This window comes from Aulostomus chinensis, chromosome 24, assembly GCF_037954235.1.
Source record: "Aulostomus chinensis isolate RoL2024-O1b breed Wild chromosome 24, RoL_Achi_v1.0, whole genome shotgun sequence".
NCBI lineage: Eukaryota > Metazoa > Chordata > Actinopteri > Syngnathiformes > Aulostomidae > Aulostomus > Aulostomus chinensis.
Window position 1 is genome coordinate 1,679,882 of NC_141343.1, and position 23,495 is coordinate 1,703,376.

Consider the following 23,495-nt stretch of genomic DNA (forward strand, 5'->3'; position numbering starts at 1 on the left):
TTTGTTTTTCAAGACTTGGCGAAGGGATTTTTTTTTTTAATAACTTGGCCTACCCTTTTTAGTCTTGTCAATATTGGCAATAGTGAGAAGTGTTATTGTTTGGTTTGAATATATTTGATGTAGGCCGTCCAAGTAAGGTAAATGTCCAGGTTTTAGTTGTTGTAATCTGATGAGACGCGACCATGTGCCCCCTCATATATGCCTGTCTAGAACCAGCCCTGTCAGTAAGGAACCCTACACCAACAAGGGTGACTGCAACACACACATTAAGGGATTGTTTTCATATCCTTCTAATACACTCTGTTGCAGTTCATTTCATCGCCCCTCCCCTATTAATTCTTCCAGAACGCACACAGAGCCAGCCACGTAGATTTAGCTTGAAGTTATGGGGGACTGACGGCTAACAACAGTAAAACTACAAGAAAAGTCCATTTATTAACTCTAAAATAGCCACAAAAACATTGTTTTAAGCGAAAATGAACCACACTTCCAGCTGGTATTTGTGATTGTTTGGAAGGCAAAACAAAATTATCAAGTGATGTATCGCTTTAACCATATCTGGAGCAAACACACATCCGTTTAAGCTGCTCAACGAGAATTCCTTTTGAGCTAGCCTGTTGTACCTCTGGCAGTATGCTTCCCAGCGTTCCGTTTGTTCTACCAGTCATCGTTGTTGGTGTGTGGGAGACTCACCCTCGAGTGACGTGGTCTCAGGAGGGTGGAGATATGACTGGACTGTGTGCTGTGATGACCGTGGCCACAGGTTCCACCTTCAACTGGCACGTCCTCTACATTGAGAAGTGAATGGTGGAGGGGATCCACGCTGATTGGCTCCAGGTAGAAGGTGGCATTGGAATTCAAGGATATCAGGCCCCTGTGTTGAGAGGAAGGCAAGGCAAATTATGTTGGTGAGATTGAAGATTACACAAAGATGGGATATTGTAGTATAAATGCCCCCCCCCCAACCAGTGTGTATTATAATTCCCACTCGGGAGCAACATTATGTAACTGCTGAAAAACACAGAGGCCAACAATTGCATGCAATAGTCTAAAATATTTAAAACGGTCCTGCTGTTTTGTGCAATTTAACACTATAACAACTTTTCTGTTGTTGAGTTCTCGCTTACACATAACCGTTACACCACGTGGGTGTTCACATATTTCCCTGACCTAATGCCTCTTATTGTGTTTGAGTGTCTTCTAGAGGTGACAGCTGCTGCAGCTTCAACACAGGTTTCTTATTTATCTGTTTATCAGTGTAAATCAGTGAAGACTTCAGCTCAAACAACCATGCAGATATGCCAGCCACAACTGCATGACCTGCACAGAAGAAGTGCAGGAAGATTACAGCTCATCACGCCTCCGCCGCTCTACCCCCTCTGATTGTGCTTCCCCGCCGTCACATGGAATGGCTCGGTTTCTGTCACAGGCTTGAGTGAATCATACTGTGTGTCTTTGAGGCGCAGGGCAATAGTTAGGCTGAAAAAGCAGATGACTGCAATTGTAATAGATTTTATCTTCAGTGGCAGTTCCTGGGAGAAGCTCCAGAAAGAGTTAAAGCTGCACGAGAGCACAGCTGCAGTCAGCAAACTCAACCTCTGCTTTGATGTGAGGATGAGCAGAGACGCACTGAACATGTAGAAAGCACTGCAGTCCATCCACCTTTCCATTCATGCATCCATTCATCCATCCACCCTTCCACCCTTCCACCCAGGGTTGCTTCACAGTCTGAGGAAGGGTTGCCAGCTGTCCCCTCAAATATAGAATCGTCCCTTATTTCTGAAAACCTATGTCAGCATGAATTTTATTATTATGAAAGTCAGGGTATGAAATTAAAAAAAATATATGAGGAGCAATTTTGGCCCCCACAGTCTAAAGAATGGGGGCATTTATAAATGATTGTGGGCCATGGAAAAAACTGTAGTTAGAGCTTGGTTATTTTTAGGGCCTGACCGATTATATTGGTATATAAAGTTGGCCGACTGACGCCGATTTTAAGTAATAAAATGCCGTTAATATGGCATTTTTCTCAGAAATGTTCTCCTTGTGTATCCTGTAGAGGGCGCTCTGACTCCTCTCATGTCACACTCAGCAGCAACCCCACTGAGAGGGGGTGAAGTTGCGTACGGTTCTGAAAAGCCAACAGCGCATGCCTACTAAAACCGAGCAGTTTGCCTCAATGGTAATTTTATGATAACTAGTTTGTGAAATTAAAAAAAAAAAAACGTACTAAGTTTCCCATTTCACATGACGTGCTGCGTTGTGTCTGTCACGCTTCACTGATATTATCAGTCGAGCGTGACATGATAAGTTAGCAAGCTAAAGTTAGTTAGGATAACCTAGCTTAAATATTAGCTACCTTGCTTAACTATTGAACCGAGTCAGTCACGGCACCTTGAATGATGTAAGGGTAACGTTACAGTACCTCAAAATAATATTATGCTCACTCAGGCAGCGCCATGCTACCAGACGAGGTAAGACTGGAGCAAATTAGGATAACGCTTCATCGCCGAGGGCCAGTCAAGTTTCCAGTTCTGAATCATTGCTGGCAGGGTACATCTCTTCGTTGATGTGTCGGTGTATCTGGAGGAACTGTGACTGGTACACTTTGATGGGTGGGTGGTTTAACTGGCTTAACCAAGTGGTGGTCCATGATCTACCCCTGCAAGGCAGCTTCAGGTAGGATATGTAGTGAGGAGTGTTGTCTGTGCAAGGCGGGCGCGTGCACCCTCGCATTGATGTAATCAGGGAAACCTTAATAATGCCTGGAAGATAATGAGTTGTTGGCAATAACTTGGGGGGAATTTTGGCCCTGAGAACGTGTTTTTTGGGGGATCCTTGGCTAAATTAGGGGCCAAATGGCCCGTGGCCCTCGTTAATTTCTGACACTGATGAAAGTTATCACACAGCTCTGTCTGCTACCCGCTGTTCCGTTCTCTCTCTGCCTGTCTGGAGTGTCTCAAGTGCTTCTTGTTAACCAATGAGAAGCGCTTATACTTTTGCTGCAATACTCCTGCGAGGCCACACAGATTCAAAAGAATCCTGGACGCTACCCAGTCAGACTGCTTTACTGCTAGTTGCTGTATGTTGTGTTCAAATTTGAATCAGATTTGTTTTAATTTATTTGTGTTCTAAATTATGCATCCATCTTTCCATCCACACGTGAAGGCATGTTTTGGCATGTGCTTTGCTAGGGCCTCATAAAAGTGAAAGTCATTTATATGAGCTGCCGCTAAGTCAGTGTGGGGTTGCGTTGTGATTGGACAAAAAGGGTCAGAATTCTGAACTAAAAGTCAGAATATTTCATGGAGATCTACTTGTGAAAAAGAGAAACGATTCTGAATATACATGTGTGTTCTTGACGGAAGTTGGGTATTGTGCAAAAAAAGGATTTTCTGTTAAATTATTGTAATGAGTTATCATTTATTTCACAGCAGACAATAAAGGCACTAGGCTTGTCACGAGAACCAATACTTCGGTCCCAAGTCGGTACTAAGATGTGACAGTACTGACTTTTCTAGAATACCCGAGGTACCGGTGGTACAGAGGAGCCAGATCTGGCCGCTTCTTTAGCGTTGTTTTTTGGCTGTACAACCCTCCCACGGTGCTGATCACACATCTGGGTCGTCAACTACAGCGACAGCTGCCCCTCAATTAATTGAGAAGAAAAACGCCAAAAGTCACGAATGGAAATACTTTGGATTCGAGGCAGATGAGGAGGGATCACTTACTGATCCGCAAAAACCGATATGCATAAAATGCCGTCACCGTGCCACGGCGAGGGGGAGCAACACATCAAACTTGGCAAAGCATTTAAAAGACAAACATCCAGATTTGTACAAAGAATTCAAGGTGAGTGCATTTGAATTCAGGTGTTATCATTGTTGCTCACATGTACTAACGTTACAATGATGAGATGAGCCCATAGTCAATGAGCTGCCTGGCAAAGTAACATGAACGTGATGTCCAGCCTCGTCTGTCCCTCATAACAGTCACGTGACGTTGTCTGGCAGCTCCTTTACTGAATCGCTTAACGTACCGTTAAACCACCTGAACTAATGCATGTTATCAAACGTTATTCTTTGTTTAAGAGGGCTGGCATTGCTGTTTAGCTGATGTTCTGAGTTGTAACTTACGTTAGGATTGTGTGTGTGCGTGTGTGTGTGCGTGTTTGTAATAGGTTAAACTACAGGGGATTTATTGTTTTTTTATTTTTGGTATCAAGTGGTATCGAGTGTCGTGGAATTTAAGTGGTATTGGTATCGACTACTAAATTTCTGGTATTGTGACAAGCCTAACAGTCACGAATCATTGTTGGTGAAAACAGCTGATGGCCACTGTGTTGTGTTCCCCTGCCAGATACACATTGGCCCGCTCCAGGAGGCTAGTTGGAGAAAATTCCATTTCCTTTTTTCCCCCCTTCTTTTGTGTATAAGTCCGTCAAACAATGAAATACTGTAATTCGTCCTGAGTCCTTACAAAACACCTCGTTACGGCAAGAAAGTTACAGGCCTGGGAAATGAGCCTGGAACTGCTGGGCTAGAGTAACGGACTGAAAATGAAAACACACAGAACTGCTGAATGACTGCAGATAAGAAGAGAGAAGGTCACTGCTGAAAGCTTAACAATAAGTTCTGATTCAGAACTTTGTTGTACTGGCGGGAACAGAATCTGGTAACTGGCAATTTTTGCAAAAATGAGCCCCCCCCCCTCCTTTTGTATAGTCATCAGTTTCTAGGGAGGGTTGGAGGGTTGTTCAGTTTGGATACTCTGAAATGGAGACGTGAATCCACAGAGGAAAAATGACGAGGGTGTTTCAGACATCGCTGCAGCCGGAGCACAACTGGTCTCATCAAAGTAGTTTTTAAAACTCTCTCGTAGTGTACAAGTACATAACAGGAAGGAAAAGAGAAAAAATAGGGTGGTTTTCATTAAATGCTCATTAAAATCCCGGACACAGTGATGTCATTAATGGGAACAACGTGGGTGTAGACTGAAGCGTCACAGAAACATTTGAATTCCTAGTTTATGATCGTGAACACATTTTCAAGTACGTCCGTGCTGAAATAGAAAAACAAAAAAACCCAACTCTTTCTTTCTCTTCCTGAGAATGAGAAATCTGTTTCATTGTTCTGGTGGTGGAGGTGGTGTTTTTTTTATTTTTGCCAATATCTTTTTATATTCAGGTGTTATTATTCTGCCTCTTAAAAGAACATTCTCACTTTAGGGATTTAGTTGAAGCTCTTCTGCACCGTGACTTATAATGAGATTAAAATCAAACTATGCATAGAATGAGAGGTGAGACGGAGGAGCAGAGCCAGACGAGCAGAGGGGGGACAACATCCCCTCACAATACATGCAGTACAGTATATGTACTACTGCTGATAAAATACCCACACACTCATTCAGATGGAAACGTTTTAGAACATGTATTTACAGCTCATTGATGAACTTGAAAGAAAACTAATTTTCTTTTTCTTTCATAAATGCACTGAAATATGAAATTGCAAAGTTGATTCCTTCATTTGTTGCTGTTTAAGTTCAAGCAGTTTTTATGGGAGATTTCACCGCCTTCAGCTGCACTTAAATGTGATACTCATACGTGCTGTATCGTGCTATTTTCAGGACAGTGTACTCTACCCAGAGATTCCATAAATTGATATGATAATACTTGCAGATTTTTTATATTCGCCTTTACATTTGGGATAAAAGAAAATTGTTATGCTTTTATATATGAATGTAAGCTGGCAGGAGAGATATCTCTCACAACTGTGGGGTGAGATTATCTGGAATATCAGAACCGTGATGGAGCGATATGACTCAGTAATTTGTTGGCAAAAAAGTGCTTATGCAGAAATAAAATGGCTTCTTTCAATTTTTGATCAGAAGCGATTTTGTGTCGGTGTTTCTGTGGAGAAAAAAGCAGGGGAGTGGCGACAAGTGATCGCTGCAGATGCATGTTAATGAAGACGCTCACTCAGAACTGTCCACTTGTGATCGGATCGCTCACCTTCCCAGCAGGTCTGAATAGATCCCTGGTGTCCTGGCTGTGCACTCAGAGCCGTTCAGCTATCATCAGATCACCCAGGAAGTGTGTGGCTAGCAGGTCTGAACCAGCAGGGTGGGAGCTGAGGCCAGTTTAGGGCAGTGGTGGGTAAGGGAACTAATGAAACTCCCAAAGGTGGAACGGGTGAAATGATAAATGGCAAATTTAACAGATTTTGGATCAAAAACAACAGCTCTGATGACTCGTGGTAAAGATACACAAAAATGAGAGTATAAACAAGCTGCTCAAATCGATTCCAAGGGAAAAGCTGCATCCTGGATGTAGCCCCGCCCACGGCGATGACGATGGCTAATGGAATGTTGTCTCTCCTGCTGGTAGAGCAACATGGGGGAACGTCGGTCGACGACATATGCGATGAAATCATGAAACGCGTAAAGACTGCTTTGTGGGAAAAGGAATATAATGTTTGCACATCTGACACCTTAGCATGATGTCCTGAAAAGATGCGTTCCTTTTATATTCAAGAGTAAACTCGTGTCGCTCAGCTCACCAAACTATTAAATGGACATTTCAAGAACATTCATATTCCGCAGGCTTACAGATCTCTATTCTCCCTCATGTTTACTGTGTTCCCATCAAAGCTGCTGTCAACAAACAGCATCTGGCTACATTCCCAGACCAGGACGGAGGGACTGAGCCGACGGACACATCAGCACCACAACACACTCGTTCAGATGGAAACATTTTAGATTATTCCAAAACTTCTTGAAAATGATATCTCTGTTTAGATTTACTCAACTGGTCTTTGAATTAATTCCTTCTAAAGCACCACAGAGCTATAAAACGATTTCTCTTTTACTGGATCAACTTCATGAATATATATTTTGGAACTTCAGGACGTGCAGCATCTCTGCCAGAAGCTTCAATCTCAGTCTCAAATATGCAAGGCGTTGCAGTTTGAAATCTGTCTGAGGTTGTGACAATTTAAGACTTTTAAAACTGCTGCCTGGTTCCCTAAAGAGGATCAAATCAGTCATTTTCATGACAATCTGAAGAAGATGAAAGAGGAAGACGAGCTCTGATGGCTCAAGTTGAACTTTACGCAATTGGACAAAACTTTATCCAGTAAATTCCAGGATCAGGGGCAAACATTAAAGGTGCGTAATGATGCTTTCATTCTAATACCTCACTTTAATTCTAAATGTGGCGCTGAAATGACTGACTTAACACGTGTCACACACTTACATCTAGTTTGATGTGGATGACATCAATTCGTTTAAAAAAAAGAAGGGCATCATTGGAGGAGCATTTCAGGGGAAAGCTGACTGGTCATGTCACGTGTTGTTCCGTCACTGTCACCTGATATCATTTATATTTCAAGCCAGGTGACTCCAATTATGACTCATTTTTAAGGAAGACTTGTTCCAGACGGGAGGCAGCATAAATAAACATAAGTTCCAGACAGGAAATACAAAGGGAAATTAAGACAAATTAAAAGACAGAAAATGGAAATTGCATTATGTAAGCACGTACATTAAAAACAACTCTACAAATTCATCTGAGCTGCTGGGATCCCATTTGTAGGCGGCTATGTGCCTGTTGCTTTAAATAACCCTACGGTGACTCCTCCCCCTCACCAAAGCTGTGACGGCTGTTCGCGCACGTCTTCAACAGCCAGCAATCAAGTTCCATTTAAAAAGAGTCGTGAAACTGCACTTGAGTTGAGGTTATCATCATCACACGTGGCAGCAGGCACCGAGTCGGGACGTCGAGGCTAAAACACCTGACTGCCAGCGCCTCGTACCATCATCTTATCATCCTTCTGTCCCGCTGGTGTGTTTTTGGTGTCTTATTCCGAGTCAAACCTGAGACTCACGGCGTTCCCAGGATCTTTAATTCCAGTACTTACACTATTACAGTCAGTTATATGTGTTTCCATTTCTCTGTTTCTGAGAGCGCGACCTCAATCACGGAGCTCTTCTCTTTTTATTGTCATTTTCATGCTGGATGCCTGACCTTATATGGTACTATGAGGAAGTCAATTATGCTAATTTACTGGTTGGGCTTCACGTTTCTGCACACGGATACTCAAACCCACGATTAGAATTAGCTATGAAAAGGGCAAAGTGTTACCAGCTCTAAAGTGTGAGTAATACTACCACAAACACGCAGTACCATAGTACCGTTGAGCGTACCTGACTCCTGAGCACGTGCTGAGAGCCACCCAGGAATCTTGATGTCCTCTGACGTGTCCGTGATAGAAGCAGTGATCCTGCACGAGACAAACAGCGGCAATCAGCAGTGAACACGTTGACAATGACAACAACGCAGCAGCACAATAGGACCAATCGATGAAGAGACGCAGAGCCGCTCCTATGAAGATTGGAAGGAGAAGGAGGAGAGGTTCAGAGCCGCTCTCTCGTCAGAAAGTGCGGTCCGATTTCTTTTAAAATCATTGTTTGTTTTTTTGAGCGGTAAAATACCACAGAACAACAGAAACTACTGTTTAATTGAATAGAACTTTTCATCCAGTCCCTCTATCTACTCCTCTGATCGCAGGTCTATTCAACTGCTGTCGTGTTTCTGGACTAATAATTTCATTTCGGTGTCACAGTGAATTCTGGTACTCATTTTAAAGCCCCCTTTTTTTACTCTGTTTTTTGTGTTCAGGAGGTCATAGTGAACATGCAACACACAACCAAAGGTTCAGTACACGAGTAACATTGGATTGTGTATAAAGGCACATACATTATTTGTATCTTATTTTTTAATTTCAGCTGGCATTGGGGAGGCTTTCTTTCATTGTTATGCTCAGATCAGATTGAACCCTGGCGCTGACTCCTTTTTCTATCGAATCAAATCAGTTTACCTGTAAGGAACATTTAAAACAACCGCAGTTGACCAAAGTGCAGGACAAACCCAAACAGGATAAATTACATTTAAAGCTAAGGTTAAGATCCTGAAGACAATTATCAGGCGGGTCTCTAAATTGACTTGAGAAGACTGGGGGGGTGGCGGAGAACATCAGATCCCCCCTCGCCTTTTGACCTAGAACGGCCAGGAGGAGCTGTCTGAGGGGGGAGGAGCTCGTATTTCAGCGCAACGCCATGTTGTGGTTTGATTAAAAAAAAACATTAAAAGAGGTTTAAAGTCAAGCCTATGTTACAGTGCAGGGAGTTTGGTCCTGCAACACCCCATGAACCGAGTGATTACTCTTGAATTAGGCTCTTACTTTCTGAGCTGGTCAGCCTGCACAATACTCAAGTGGGCTGCACTCGAGTCCACGTTGAAAATATTGGTGGAAACTGCAAATGTACGGATGTCGAAAGTTTTTCTTCATCTGCTCGAGATAAAGATATTCTGTAGGTGTAAAGATGCTCTGAGCAGGTGCGGACGGTGCAAACTCAAACAAAAACAACTTCCAATCTCAAGAAACGCACGAGTGCGACTCGGTGCTGTGTCATATTTCAGGTCTGTTAACATATATATTTACAGATGGTTGCACGAACAAATAATAGCACGCGGCTTTAAAATGCACAGCAGTTGTGCCGACTGTATCAAGGTAAATATAAATACGATGCACGTCCCTTTTTAAAATAACGCAGAGATTCACATTCTAATAACGATGAAGATCAGATGAAGATTTGTTTCTTGCTTCACTGCAAACGTAACGAGTGTAACCACCAAACTGAGGTTTGTCCCCAAACTCTTCTTTGGCTAACGACACCTCGCTGAGAAGAGACGAGCGGCAGGGAATGCAGAGACACAGAATTCACTTTCCTGGTGAACCTGAGGGCTACTGAGGAAAAAGAGACAGAATATTCTCATCACCCAGAAGTTAGAAAGCTGTCTCTTCACTTCAGTGGTATTATTGATAGTTTAAAGAAGAAAAGGATAACGTAACTCTGTGAGTACAAAGGAATCACACTTTTCACATCAACTCCAGTGGGTCTACTGATAATGTTGAGGAGGGATTTATTACCGCAAGGTTTAAATTATGCAGGCAGGTTGATTTTTGAGTATTCAAAATAGTCTGTCAGCTCATCAGAGCGTGAAATGAGCTCTTTCATTTGAACAACGGCAGCAGCTGCAAGGAGTGCTCTGTTCTAGCCAACATACAAATCATCAGTGAGGACTCTTCCTGCCAACACTCAGCAATTAGTCTGCTTCCAGGATGTGATGGGAATGCAGGCCAAGATTGGCCCATTAGGCCTTGTTTCAGGTGTGTGTGTGTGTGTGTGTGTGTGTGTGTGTGTGTGTGTGTGTGTATGTGGGGGGAATCCCCGTGCCATCGGAAGAGGAGAAAACCACAGAAACACTACGACTCTGACCTCATTTTTTGAACGTGTGTGAATGCCCGAGAACAATCTTCTCCATCAAGAATGATCACATAATCTCAGAAGTTTTGTATGACAGATTGTTTCCTATCAAGAGAAGGTGGTTTTTGTTTTTTGGCAGCTCAGTTTGATTGATCTGGACTGCACTAGCGTCTGAGCCTCCCACCTGCACTTGGACAACAGCAGCAAATATAATTCTCAACAAACCTTCCTTATCTGGCCGCCAGCACGCACTATATGTTAATGCAACTGTCATGTCCACTTACTTCCTTTTGAATTCAGTTCAAATTTAACTCTCCAGAAACAGGACGGATGCTGCACAGCGGTGTAGAACAAAGAAAAGGCGAGATAACGCCCTCAGTCTGCAATTCTATTTGAATGTGACCTCAACTAACCAGGAAACATCCCTTCCATCACTTTCCACCCTACTGAGGGAACAAAACAGCTCTGGCAGAGTTGGACTCCACCTGTCGTCAACACGATCGCTAAACCACAACCGACACGCGTGGCATTTATCTGACAGTAAGAATGGAGGTGTACTGTGTTGATCGTTTACAGCTGAGCGACACGCGATGAGGAGTAACTCCGGGATTAACAGCCCATGATCGAACTCCAGCGTCGGCAGCCTGTCTCCTCCATGACTGCGTGGAATATTCAAGCTACATCCACACAGAGGAGGTTTCATTAAAGCTGGATTTGGAAAACTAACAGGGGGAACATGAACATTCCTCAGCAAATATGAAGTAAATCAGAATTCCACTTGTTATGAATAAAGGAAATGAGAAATATCCTGTTACAAAAGTAGTGGCAAGAATTTCAATCTTTTATACTACTGCCCACTTTTCCTATTTCTTATCCTTTAGCAATCTTTTTTTTTTGGTATTTTTTATGGGAAATATACCTCGTTTATTGCCCACCAGTGTCTATGGTACGAAAGTAAAGCATTTCAGTCAATAAACCACCCCGTCAATCAAAACAAATATACGAAACCAAGGACAAACACATCATGATGGGTCATATCTCTTCGGTACATCGGATTTAAGCGGCGCTTCCCTCGTCACTCAGGTACATCTACACAACTGTTTGTTGTGGCTTCTGTTCCGCGGTTGTCCTGTTTGATCAGGACATTCAGACGAGTTCCAGGACTCTAAAGTTTTTGTACTTTGCAGACTCGAGTAAACATGAGATGCAGATTAAGTTCTTCACTTCTAAATGAAACCTCGGACAAGTGTGGAAGTAGTTTTGAGTTTTATTTGGTGTACGACTGCTCTTGGACCAGCCTGACTGAACTGCAGCTCCGCTCCACGTGGTGTTTAACGGTCTAATTATTGAACATTTGCATTCACTTTTCAGGTAAGTGGATCAAGTATTCGTACGACAAAAGACGTTTGTGGAGTGCTGACTTGAACCTAGACACACATCTTTTTGTTATTCGATAGACATTTTTTGTAAACCTTGACAATGAAAAAAAGGGAAGCAAAAAACAAACAAACAAAAAAAAACAAAACCCAACAACAAGCCAAAACTAAACAATCCTGCTGTGTTTCAATTCAGCTTATTATATTTGATGATAAAAATACACTACAAGTCTGCATCAGAGTCGCTCTAATCCTGACAAACACACGCCGGTACAAAAGGCAGAGTGACTAAGCTCACACGTTCAAAGCTTCTCTTGTTTAAAAGACAAATGACTAAGAACAAGTCAGGACACTTTGAAGATGCTGTCATCAACTTGAGGAGCGGAGGCAGATTATTCCATGTTCCACACGACTACACCCAAAATGAAAGCTGTGGCGTGGATTTCACTTGGAAATATGAATCGCTGTGAAACTTACAGTCGCTGGAGCCTTTAATGCTTTGGCTGACCGGTGTTTCAAACGCCGTGTGTGTTGGTCAAATACCCTATATTTCCTGCATTTCAAATGTCTCAACATAATTGAGGGGGAAACAATCCAACTTTGTCTTTTTACTCTCACCGAACCGACATCTTTATTCTTTACGCACATATTTTTTTACTGCAGCTCCAGTAAAAGACACAGAGAGGAGATGAGTGTTTGCTGTCTCCTAAAAGGTTACCTTATGAAAGGTTACCTCGTGTCTGGGGACAAGGACGTCGGCTGTCAAATGCCAAGACGTCCCCGTCGGAACACTTGAGCGTTACACATGAATGGATCAGTGCTACATGGTGGTGTCTGGCCTCATTCAGCCTCTTTGTGTGGGAATTAATGACCAGTCTGGCAACTCTATATACCTGAAAGAACAAGGGTCCAACCACTGCTAAGGCTTTAACTGAGACCAACATGAGGTCTTTATATCATTTAAGGGAGGAGTCATATAAAAATTCATAGAAGCCAGAGCTATTTTTTTTAAAACAAGGCTTAAATTTACTGAATATTTGTCCTTTAGGTGGAATAAGTAATCGGGAGCTGTTACTTAGGGGCGTAACGCTTCGTTTTAACAACGATTCGTAATTATAACTTGAATGCTGGACAGTGCAGGTGAGGTTTCCTAGATTCTTGTTGTTTCTTGTATGGAAATCAGGCATAAATTAATCATTACACAAACAAACACCAAGTAAACAACAATTCATGTCAAATGGATTCACATCTTATTTGAATAAAGTTCATGCAACACTTCAGGTTTCCAAGAGGTTTTCCTTTTCTGCTCTCATTTTCAATAAAAGTACACGAAGTGCAACCAACATTTCAACAGTAGGTTTACCTGCTACTTCTGCTTTTGTTTTGAAACATAAAAATAAAATATTTATATCAAAATTAAAGTGCAACCAACATCTCTTCAGGTTGATTTAACAGCAGGTTTACCTGCTACTTTTTCTTTGACATATCCTCTTAACAGCAAGCGACTTATTTAGAAAAGCTCCGTCTTTGCAAAAGTCAAAGTGTTTCCACACCGGACCGCAAGTGTGACTCGATCATTTCTCGCTCGCCAGCTTCTCCTCTGTCATCCGCCGTGCTACGCTTGGTTGTTCTGAAATTCACGCTGCTGCTGGTGCATGGCCATGATGTCACCGACAGGCAGAGGGAAACAAGTAACGTTTAAGTACTAAAAAACAGATTTATATAAATCATGCAACGCTAAATTTGAATGTGTTACCTCCTAGTATCAATACAATCGACTGATTACATGTTAAAATAATGTTTGATTGATATATGTAGTCCAGAAGGCCAACTTCCCGAACACAGATCGATGTAGTTGAATTATAGGAATATAAATCGAAACATTGAAGTAGTAGATGAGTCGTTATACCCCTACCGCTACTGTTCAAATATGGGCTTATGATGATGGTATGACTGGATATCTGGACAGTGCAGGATCCACACTCCATTCCAGATCTCGCCCTTGAATCATGGACATGGCTGACGAATATGCAAAGTTCAAATCTATTTCTCAGTTTCAGGGCACCTGTGGACAGTACATTTTTTTTGCTCTCTTGGATCAGAAGGAGTGCGAAGCGTGGTTCACTACAGCCTCATGACATGACCTTAAACATAATGACAAGAACGATGATAATATATAATATTCAAAGAAAAAGAGCTAAGTTAAAGTTAGTGTAGTATGAGACACGGTGTTCACTCGTGATGGTATATTCATATATATGTATACATACACACACACGTGTGTATTTGACTTGTTGTGTGCTCACAACCTCACGTGGAATTAGCATTTCATACAAATTCAAAAAGGCCCAGTTTTCAATTTCCATCAAAAAAAAAAGAAGCTACAAAGTATAATCATACTTAAATATGCATGATGCACACATGTTCTCAACATCGACCCAGGAAAGAGCAGCTGTTGCCATGGTAACAACTAATGGGGGTCCAGATAAATTTTGGACTGCTTGTACATGACATGTTTGACATTGTTTTAAATATGAAAGTGCCAGAAGAGACAAAACAAAGCAAAACAGAAACATGCTAGTTTTAACAAAAGACACTGAAAGATCAGGGTTAAAAAATTCCAGTGGAATGGAAAAACTTGGAATTCGCAACGAGATTCCCATTCCTAGCAACAGATCCCTGCAAATGCAAGGAGAACATAAAAGACGAGACCAATCTCTATTTGGTCTCCAGGGCCTGACTGAATTATTTATTAAGAGGCTTGTAAAGGAACACGATTGAGCTTTTTCACCCCTTTCACAGCAGTCCATTTGCTGTGCTACACGAGAGACTGACTTTACATGCTTTTACAGTCTCGGAAAGTTCATCAGCTGGGCAGAAGCTGGTCGATACGCAGTGGTGTCACGTGCTGTGTGATGGAAGGAGATGAACAGCTGTGATCTGCTGGGCCCAGTGGAGAGTGAGGGGTGGATTTCTAAGTTGCTTCAATTGAGGATAAACATTGTCTGTTGGGACACGTACTGGTGGAAGCTCTTGAATATTTTAACCAGGAATCTGTGGTTAAAATCAACCAGGACTCTGCTGGGAGCGTCAGAAGACTGGGATGGCAGCTTGTGCAAGTTTTCTGGGTTTTTATGTTGCAAAAAAAGGAATTCCTGTGGTAAACACGCACTAGGACCTGGAGAGTTTTACAGTTTTACACCAGAGGTTAATGATTGAAGCAATTTGCCAGGACTGGCTTGTAGTACATGGTGATTACATCACAGCTAAGGGTGTTCATTTGGCCTGATGCAGTGACCATCATCAGAGCTGGACGCCTGACGGAAGATACTTTGACAACAAGAAATAAAGTGACATCTGGTCGGGTCTCAGGCCAGAGGGGCCCTGTGCCCCTGGGCTCTGCTCATGCTGTGGGGGGGGGGGGGGGGGGGGGTGCCTGGCGGGACCGGGGTCATCTCTACCCCATCTCTCTGTGGGTTGCTTCCGGGTGGGGGTTGCTGCTCCTATGCTTTCCTATGGGGTCCTGGCATGGGTTGGGCCTGAGGCTCCCTGTGTTCTGGGGGTTTCTGGGTGCTCTGGTGACCTGGTCCTGACCTGCCTGCTATCCTGGACTGGGGGTGCGATGTCCTGGCCCCCCCACATCAGCTACAGCCAGCTACGCACAGCATCCAAGACAAACCGTAGCACACACATACATATACACACATGTATACACACATACACGCATGGAGCACACAGCTGACCCATAATCACACACTCAGACATTTATCTTAAAATTATAATAAACCAAATGGTAAGCCTGCACCGGGAATTCTGCAACCAATGTTTTTTCTTTCTTTTCTTTTGTTGTTGTTACTTTTTCTTTGTTTGTTTCTTTGGTTTTTGTTTGTTTTTTGTGTTTTTGTTGTTGTTGTTGTTTTTGTCTCCCCCCTCCCCCTTGTCTTCCCTATCCTGTCCCTGTTCTCTCTTCCTGTCCACTCCTGAGCCTCAGTCCGGTAGCTTCATCAATGAACCAACACCATTCCTAATAAAATTAAACATAAATGGCGATAGGAGGACTTTATCAGACTCCTCCTTTGCAGAGTAAAACTGCTTCAGTACAACAAGGCACCAGGAACATGGATGCTGCTTGCCTCAGCTACTGAACAGGACAGGTAAAAAAAAAAAAAAAAAAATTAAAAAAATATAGTGACATGTCTTGGCTACTGTTAGCTCACCAGAGAGAGCTTGTAGGACAACAAAAACACATTGATCTGGAACTCGATACGAGATCTGATCTACATCCGGGTTTGGATAACTTAAGGATTAAGACATTGGTTTAACTGGCTGAGGTAAGTGAGTAAGGAACTTCACAATAAGAAAAAATGCAACAAGCTGTTAAATGAAGATAACTAGATACAAACATTGGCCAAGATTAAACGATCCAAAGCAACAGTGTCCTCGGATCTCAGAACATTGTAAAAGCTTCAACAACAAAAGGACAGTCTCCTTTTGTCTTGAGTCCGGAGTGAGAAACAACCCTGATCGCAGGACCTCAGATACCAAATATATGGCTGCAATAGCACTTTGACAAAGGCAGGTGTCAGACAAGGTTCTTGATATCCTCACCAGAATCTAGAGCTTACACTGTGGTCATCAGTGTGGGAGAGAACGAACACAAGAATGAACATCTCCAACTCAGCTACAGTATGGAGAGGAGGGCATTCAGGTCAAGTTTTAATGCCTGAGCCGTAAAGATGCATAAATTGCAGAGAGTGCCAAGACTTTCCATCTCATTCAGGGCGACGAACCAATACAAGAACTTCTGTTTTCTCAGTTTGTTCGTGATTTAAAATGATCTGTCATCAAATCTTTTATAGACTACAAAATTAGGTCAAACAGAAAGCCTTGAGGAAAAAAAAAAACTATAATCGAATATCATCTGCATACAAAGATGTGTTAAGACAATGCATAAGAGCATCATTTTAGAAAATATCACAAGCTTAACATTCAGTTAATTTTGCACAATTATGAACAGTAACCAGGAGTCCCAAGCTGTTCCAGTGAACCCACTGCCCGCGACTCTCAACCGATGTACTTTAGTCGCAAGTTCTCATGGGAAAGAAAGCTCACAACAAAATACATCCGTTGGGGAAAAGTTCCTACGAATATTTTGCAGACATACTTACAGTGTAATTGTGATTTGACACAGTCATTGGGTGTCCATCCTCTGTGTAGTAGGTCTCTGTAAAGTCTGGACTTAAAAGCTCGCTGTGAAAGAAAAAAAAAAAGAGAGAGAAACATAGCAGGTGATTAGATTTTACGTTCTTTTTTCAACAAATCATTTTTCCAGGAACCTCATGTTGTTCCCTGTTGGAACATAGTTCTTCTTTTTTATTGGTCTTCCTTTTCCTTTTCCGTTTAAAGCACAAATATAGCATATGGAAGTGACTCAGCTAATATTATTAGCAGATGGGATTAGCAACTGCCATTAGTTGACAACAGCTGACTGGGCAGCCGACTAGCAACAACAAAAGGTGTTTCCTGAGTGGAAATGAGTTAGAATTGTTTATGAGGGACAGACACAGTCAAGATGTAGAGATAATTGTTCTGTCTCTAATGTACTGAAGGCCTGGAGAAGTCAATTAAAACCTGTAACAGACGTAACAGTGGATAATTTCATCTGGCTTTAGATTTGTACTCAGATTTGGATTTTAAATCCCAACTAAAAGTTCTGATGGTTGTTTACACTGCACTACAACTTAGATGTTGCCGTGGGTGAAATGTTGGTGAACGTATGTGTGTGCCCATCTCCACAGCGCAGATTTCTGTGTGTGTGTGTGCATGTGTTTCCATTATGACTCGCTTACTAATGCGTAGAAAAAAAGGCTCCTATTGTTTTTGTGATGTAATATGTGCCTAAAGCAGCGCCGGTCTGAATTGCTGCATGGATCCCAATGGAAATGCATCTGCAGATGGATGCCCTACAGTCGACTGAAAAACACCTTACTAATGATTCTGGTGCAAATTAGCCTTGACGATCGAGCAATGTCATAATGAATCTGAGGAACAATGTGAATCATCCCAATTTGCAGGCAGGAAGATGATTCAGTTTTTTAAGATGTGTAATGCAGGGAAAATCTCTCTCTTGGTATTTTAAATGGAATGTCATTTAATTCAACACGTAGTTGAATTGGACCAAAACTACATTGAGAATACCAGCATTGTAAAAGGTTTATTTTCTCTTGTTTTGAAGACGATTTGCCATCATAATGTGCAGTTTCTGGACTGCGACATTACAGGAAATTGCCTGCACCTCTGGATGATGTTATGAACACGCATATAACAGTGTTTTGTTTTCTAAACACATGGGACATTTAGGAATCACCTGGTTATTTAGGCCAAGGTTGATGAGGGGGACAAGTATAAACAAGTAAAGCTGGGATTTAGAGGCTTTCACACTGTTGGTCTGTTCTTGGCTGCATACCGAAAAGAGACCAAACAAGCTGACGGAGTCCAAGCGTCACACGATCCAGTGAATTCTGGTTTGGTTCATTTGCTGTGAGTTCATGATCTGACCTCGGTCCAACTACCAGTGTACTATAAAACCTTGCACCTCAACGGGTTCACGAAGAAGAAACGTGCAAAAAAAGGCAGTAAAAACATCTACTCGTCTGAACACAGGACCTTCTCCCTGCATGTATTGCTCTTTTTAACAGTGAAATTTTTCAGCATTTCAGCAACTTGGCTTTTTCTCTGCAAGAAACCAAACGTAGAAAAGTAAAATCCCTCCTCGATTGCAGACTCATCTATGATTTGGTCTATAGGTGTGAAAGCATTCTAAACTTCCTTTGTCGCTGGTCAGAAGTGAAATGTACAGATGATTGAACATGGATCCACTCTTCAAATGTGCTCTGAGAAGCGGGAACACACCAGAAAGCCAGAGCGATAACTCAGATGTCGGATCACATGTGAAGTTGGAGAAAATTTCACAGCAAGAATGTTTTATTGCTTACTTGAGATGATACACTGCACAGCTGAAAGGTTGGCCAACGATTCACTGTGATTCACAATGAAAAGCAAGGTTCATACACTGATTGTCAGGCAGTGATAGACTGACTATCCAAACAGGGAACAAGAAAGGGCGAACATTCAGAAATCTGTCAAAAAATGTAAAGAAGAGGAAACTCAGAAGAAGTACGAGGAGATTACAACTTACTTGGAACTGCGATGGGGAAACAAAAAACCGTCTGCACTTCTCTTAAAAATATTATGACAGTAATCTGGCAACTATAAGGAGGGAAGATTCCATGTACACAGAGAACTAACACATGAATATGCGGCAGACAATCACTGACGAAATGAACCGATCATTTATTCCCCAGATGACTTATCAAGATCACCAATTAAAAAGGCAATGAGTAGAGTGCTGTGCAGGAGAGTGTCACGAATAAAAGTAGGAGAAATTAATTCCTTTAAGCAGTAAGAGGATGAATTATGTGCACAGAAGACAGCGTCAGTAAGAGCAAACCTGCCATTACCGCGGGGCAGAATGACGCCGTTGTGGGAAAGATGCGAGCATGTTGCAGAGATTGTGTTTGTTGCTACGAAATGCAAATCAGACTTCCTCCAGAGAGGGCAGTGCGATAAGACAATACATGTTATCGTCATTATCATAAAGTTTATATGTTCTTATCATTTTTTCTGTGGGTACAAGTGACAGCCATAAAAGTACAGTTATGTGTGCAAAAGAGAGCCCAGACTCAAATGACACAAATGGCTTTTGCTTACAGAACAACTGAATGATGAACAATCTTACATCTGCAAAAGACCCAGTCCAAGTTCACATGGTTGAAAAACGAGGGTTAATGTCAAATACATTTCATGGGCAGCAGTGGAGGAGAGAATCCAAGATATTGCGAAGGATATTCACAATTTTAGGTCTTTGACTGTATTTGTTTGCAACTCCAGTGTAAAAGTGTTTTCTTGTTACTTTTTTATACAGTTTGTTGATTGAAAATTTGTGCAAAAGATATTCATAAAGGGAGACAAAAATAATATCCATCCATCCATTTTCTTTGGCTTATCCTGTTAAGAGTTGTAGGGGGTGGAGCCTATCCCAGCAGCCTTTGAGTGAGGGTTCACCCTGGACGGGTCACCAGTCCATCACAGGGCCAACACATAGAGACAGACAACCATTGGCTCTCCCAGCCACGCCTACGGTCAATTTAGAGTCTGGATTAACCTGGTCCCTCTTGATGTCTTTGGACTGTGGAGGAAGCTGGAGTACCAGAGAGAACCCAGCAGGAACAGGGAGAACATGCAGACTCCACACAGAAAGATCCTGTGCTGCAGCCGGGGCTCGAACCTGGAACCTTCTTGCTGTGAGGAGACAGTGCTAACCACTGCACCATGAGCCACCCAAAAATAATATATATAGGTAAATATTTTTAATTTGTTGGGAATATAAGAAGCTCTTTGTTTCTCAGGATATGCGTCATTATCGGGGTATATGATTTTGGTCATTTCCTACAGCCCCACCTCCAGATATAATCAGGCAGAGCTGATCACATTCCGATCTCAGCACATTCCCACTTTCCATTAGCATGCATTTTTCATTATCCAGATAACTTATCAGGGTCCCATTTTAATATCAGATGAAGCACTAAAAAAACCAACAACAACATGAAAGAAGATAAATAATTTCTCTGGGAGTATGTTTTCCTTTCAGGCTGCTGGTATTTGTGGGTACTTGGCTCTGGTGTCATTACCACACAAGCTCAGAATAATAACAGCACCACACTTGCTTGCTGAATCTGGGCTGTGAGCAAAATGCAAAGTCAGACAAAGCTTCAATGATATTCATTGCTTCTCTCTTTGCTTGCTGACAACTCATGTATCATTGTCTGATATTGCTGAGCTTGATTGCAAAAAGCGTAATCTCCTCCAAATTATTTGTTGGATCAGCAGGACCACAAACTTCCATGTAGATGGAAGAGATGGAGACGGAAGAAAATCAAAATCTTTTCAATGTGTTTGAATCTGATTCGTTTGTTACTCTTCTGATGCAAACCCTTATCTCATGCAACCGACTTTAATCTTCATACACATTTTTTTGGGCTTCTCTGCTTGAAGATGACTTGCAGACTGCTGCAAAAAATAAAGAAAAGGGATTACTTGTTGTCTCCTGAAAGGTTACCTGATGAAAAAAAAATGCACTGGCCCCATCAAGGCAGCGAGATGACATTTATCAGGTCTGTGGACAAAAGAGGTGCTTACCAAATGCAAAGACACCCCTGTGTGAGCACACGAGTATGACTGATACACGGATCAGTGCTGCCATGAGGATGTCTTGCCTTATTCGGCCTGTGTGTGGCTAATTTTTTGACCAGGCAGAAGAGGAAGCAGATCCCTGAGCAGAAATGAGGTGGGGGGGGGGGGGGGGGGGATGAGCCCAATCTCCATTTGGTCCTGGGGGCCCAATTGTATTATTCATTGAGGGGGATCATAATGGAACATAATCCAGCGTTCTCATCCCTTTACTGGAGTCAATTTGCATTGCTATATAAAATGACTGTCTTGTGTGGCAGTCCTTGAAAGTTAATTTGACTGAAGCTCATCTACCGACCGTAGATTTTGAAATTCACTCATATGCAGAAGAGTATTTACACAGTATTTTCATCAAAGAAAAGAAATAGCTGGCAGGTCAGTATCTTCTGAGCTGTCAGGTCAGTGTACACACAAAGATTCCAGTCAAAAATATCTCTTATGGTTTCATTAAAAAAAAAACAAAGGGGGCAATTAAAGCACTGGACAAAATGTATACTTATACCGAGTATAATGGGGTCAAATCCTGGTGTTGCTTCCAAGAATAAAAGTAATGTGCTCTTTGGAGGGAGAAGGAAAACAGACATGCAGGCAGGCTTTTGTGTGCTGTTATAATTTGCTCTAATGAGCTCGCACAGCAGATAAAAAGCTGGACACAGCTCTGTTTGTCTGTGTGTCTGTGTGCCGACGCACCGTGTTTTCATACCCATTATCTTCCTTGCCTTTGGGTTCTGATTGCTTAGCAAAGCTCCTATATCATGGTTAAATAAGCTATAGGGGGAATCAGAGGGAAGAAGGGGATGAAGCAAATATAGAGAGATATCTGAAGAGGAGAAAGGATGAATGTTATGGTCAGAGTAAGTCAGGGGGGAGGATGCAGCAGAGATCTCCGACCGGGAATCAGATGCTTTCCATGTGGGATTATGAAAGGAAAACAGACTAAACAGAAGTACTGTAAAATGAGACAAAAATTTGGTTAAAAAAATGCTATTTTAAGGGTCCAGAAAAGAAATATTGATGTGAATATTGTGTGTTAGTGTAACCCAGCTTTTATTTTATTCTATGTTTTTCAAGTATTTTATTTTGATACATTTCATTTTATGTTGTCCGAGTATTTTGTTCGGATGTATTTTATTTTATGTATTCTAAGTATTCGATTTTGTTTTACTTCATTTTATGATGTTTGGGTATTTCATTTTGACATTTTAATGTTGTACTGTATTTTATGTATTCTGAATGTTTTGTTATATTATATTCTGTTTATTGAGGATTTTATTTTGTTGTCTTTACTTTATTTTGTCTTAGTATTTCATTTTTGTAGTACTGTCATTTATGTTTTCTTGAGTGTTTTGGGGATTGTTTTGTTTAATTTTATACGTAATGTCCTTTAAATGGCCTTACCGTTATTCTTGCGACACCACGGCGATTTGTGGCTTGTTGTAAAATCGCGGGCTCAGTAGATAGCGTCATGTGGAGGTCGCCTCATGTGTCCGCACAGACACTCGCCGCCCACGGAACTAACTGATGTTTTTTTTTTCCTTCATTAGGTGAGCAGTGTGTAAAATCGTCTGTACTGTCAAAATGTGTGAGAATGTGTGAGTGTATTTTGGTAGGAATGTTAATAGCATGGTGTAAGGTAATGATGCTAATCGTGACCGCTTAATAGTGGGCGCCGTGCTCGCGGCCTTTTTTTTGTGTCGCGGTGTTGTATTTGTTGATGATTGCACACGGTTTTGTTCAGCAAGATATTTTTTTTATTGTAGCCGTGTATTTGATTATCCATCGTCCATCGTCATCTTCCGCTTATTCCTTACTAGTAAGGGTCGTGGGGGGTGGAGCCTATCCCAGCATCTACGGGTGAGAGGCGGGGTTCACCCTGGACAGGTCACCAGTCCATCACAGGGCCAACACATAGAGACAAACAACCATTCACACTTACATTCATACCTACGGTCAATTTAGAGAATCAATCAGCCTCATCCCCTCTTGATGTCTTTGGACGGTGGGAGGAAGCTGGAGTACCAGAGAGAACCCACGCAGGAACAGGGAGAACATGGAGACTCCACACAGAAAGATCCCGTGCCCGAGCCAGGACTCGAACCCTGAACCTTCTTGCTGTGAGGCCACAGTGCTGACCACTGCACCACCGTGCAGCCTTGTATTTGATTATATTTGTGTATTACAGGACCCACGTTGATGGATTTGCGGCTCGTTGTGAGATGGCAGGTTCAGTAGACAGCGTCATGTGTCCACGCAGACACTTGCCGCCCATGGAACTATTTGATTTTTTTTTTTTTCATTAGCCTGCATGGACCACGTTGCTCTGCGGAGGCCCTAGAGGAGGAGGAGATTACCCCTCGTTACCCCTTTGTCAGTTCGGAGGACAGGAGAACACAAGCACATCTACACGTTCTTCACACAAACACGCACACACTCACACACACACACACACAAAGGAACAATTTTCTTGAACTATTTTTCTTGCTT

At 42.1% G+C, this 23,495-nt stretch overlaps 1 protein-coding gene across 1 annotated transcript in view; it reads right to left on the reverse strand.

Annotated features, from left to right (window-relative positions):
• The window catches only part of adam19a (ADAM metallopeptidase domain 19a), a 158,976-nt gene that overhangs the window by 49,275 nt on the left and 86,206 nt on the right, over positions 1-23,495 (reverse strand). Inside the window, exons 4-6 of the mRNA XM_086197197.1 lie at positions 16,871-16,952; positions 8,203-8,279; positions 694-874 (exon numbers count right to left, since the gene is read on the reverse strand). Coding sequence (XP_086053323.1) covers positions 694-874; positions 8,203-8,279; positions 16,871-16,952 — 340 coding nt within the window. The remainder of the gene's footprint in view (positions 1-693; positions 875-8,202; positions 8,280-16,870; positions 16,953-23,495) is intronic.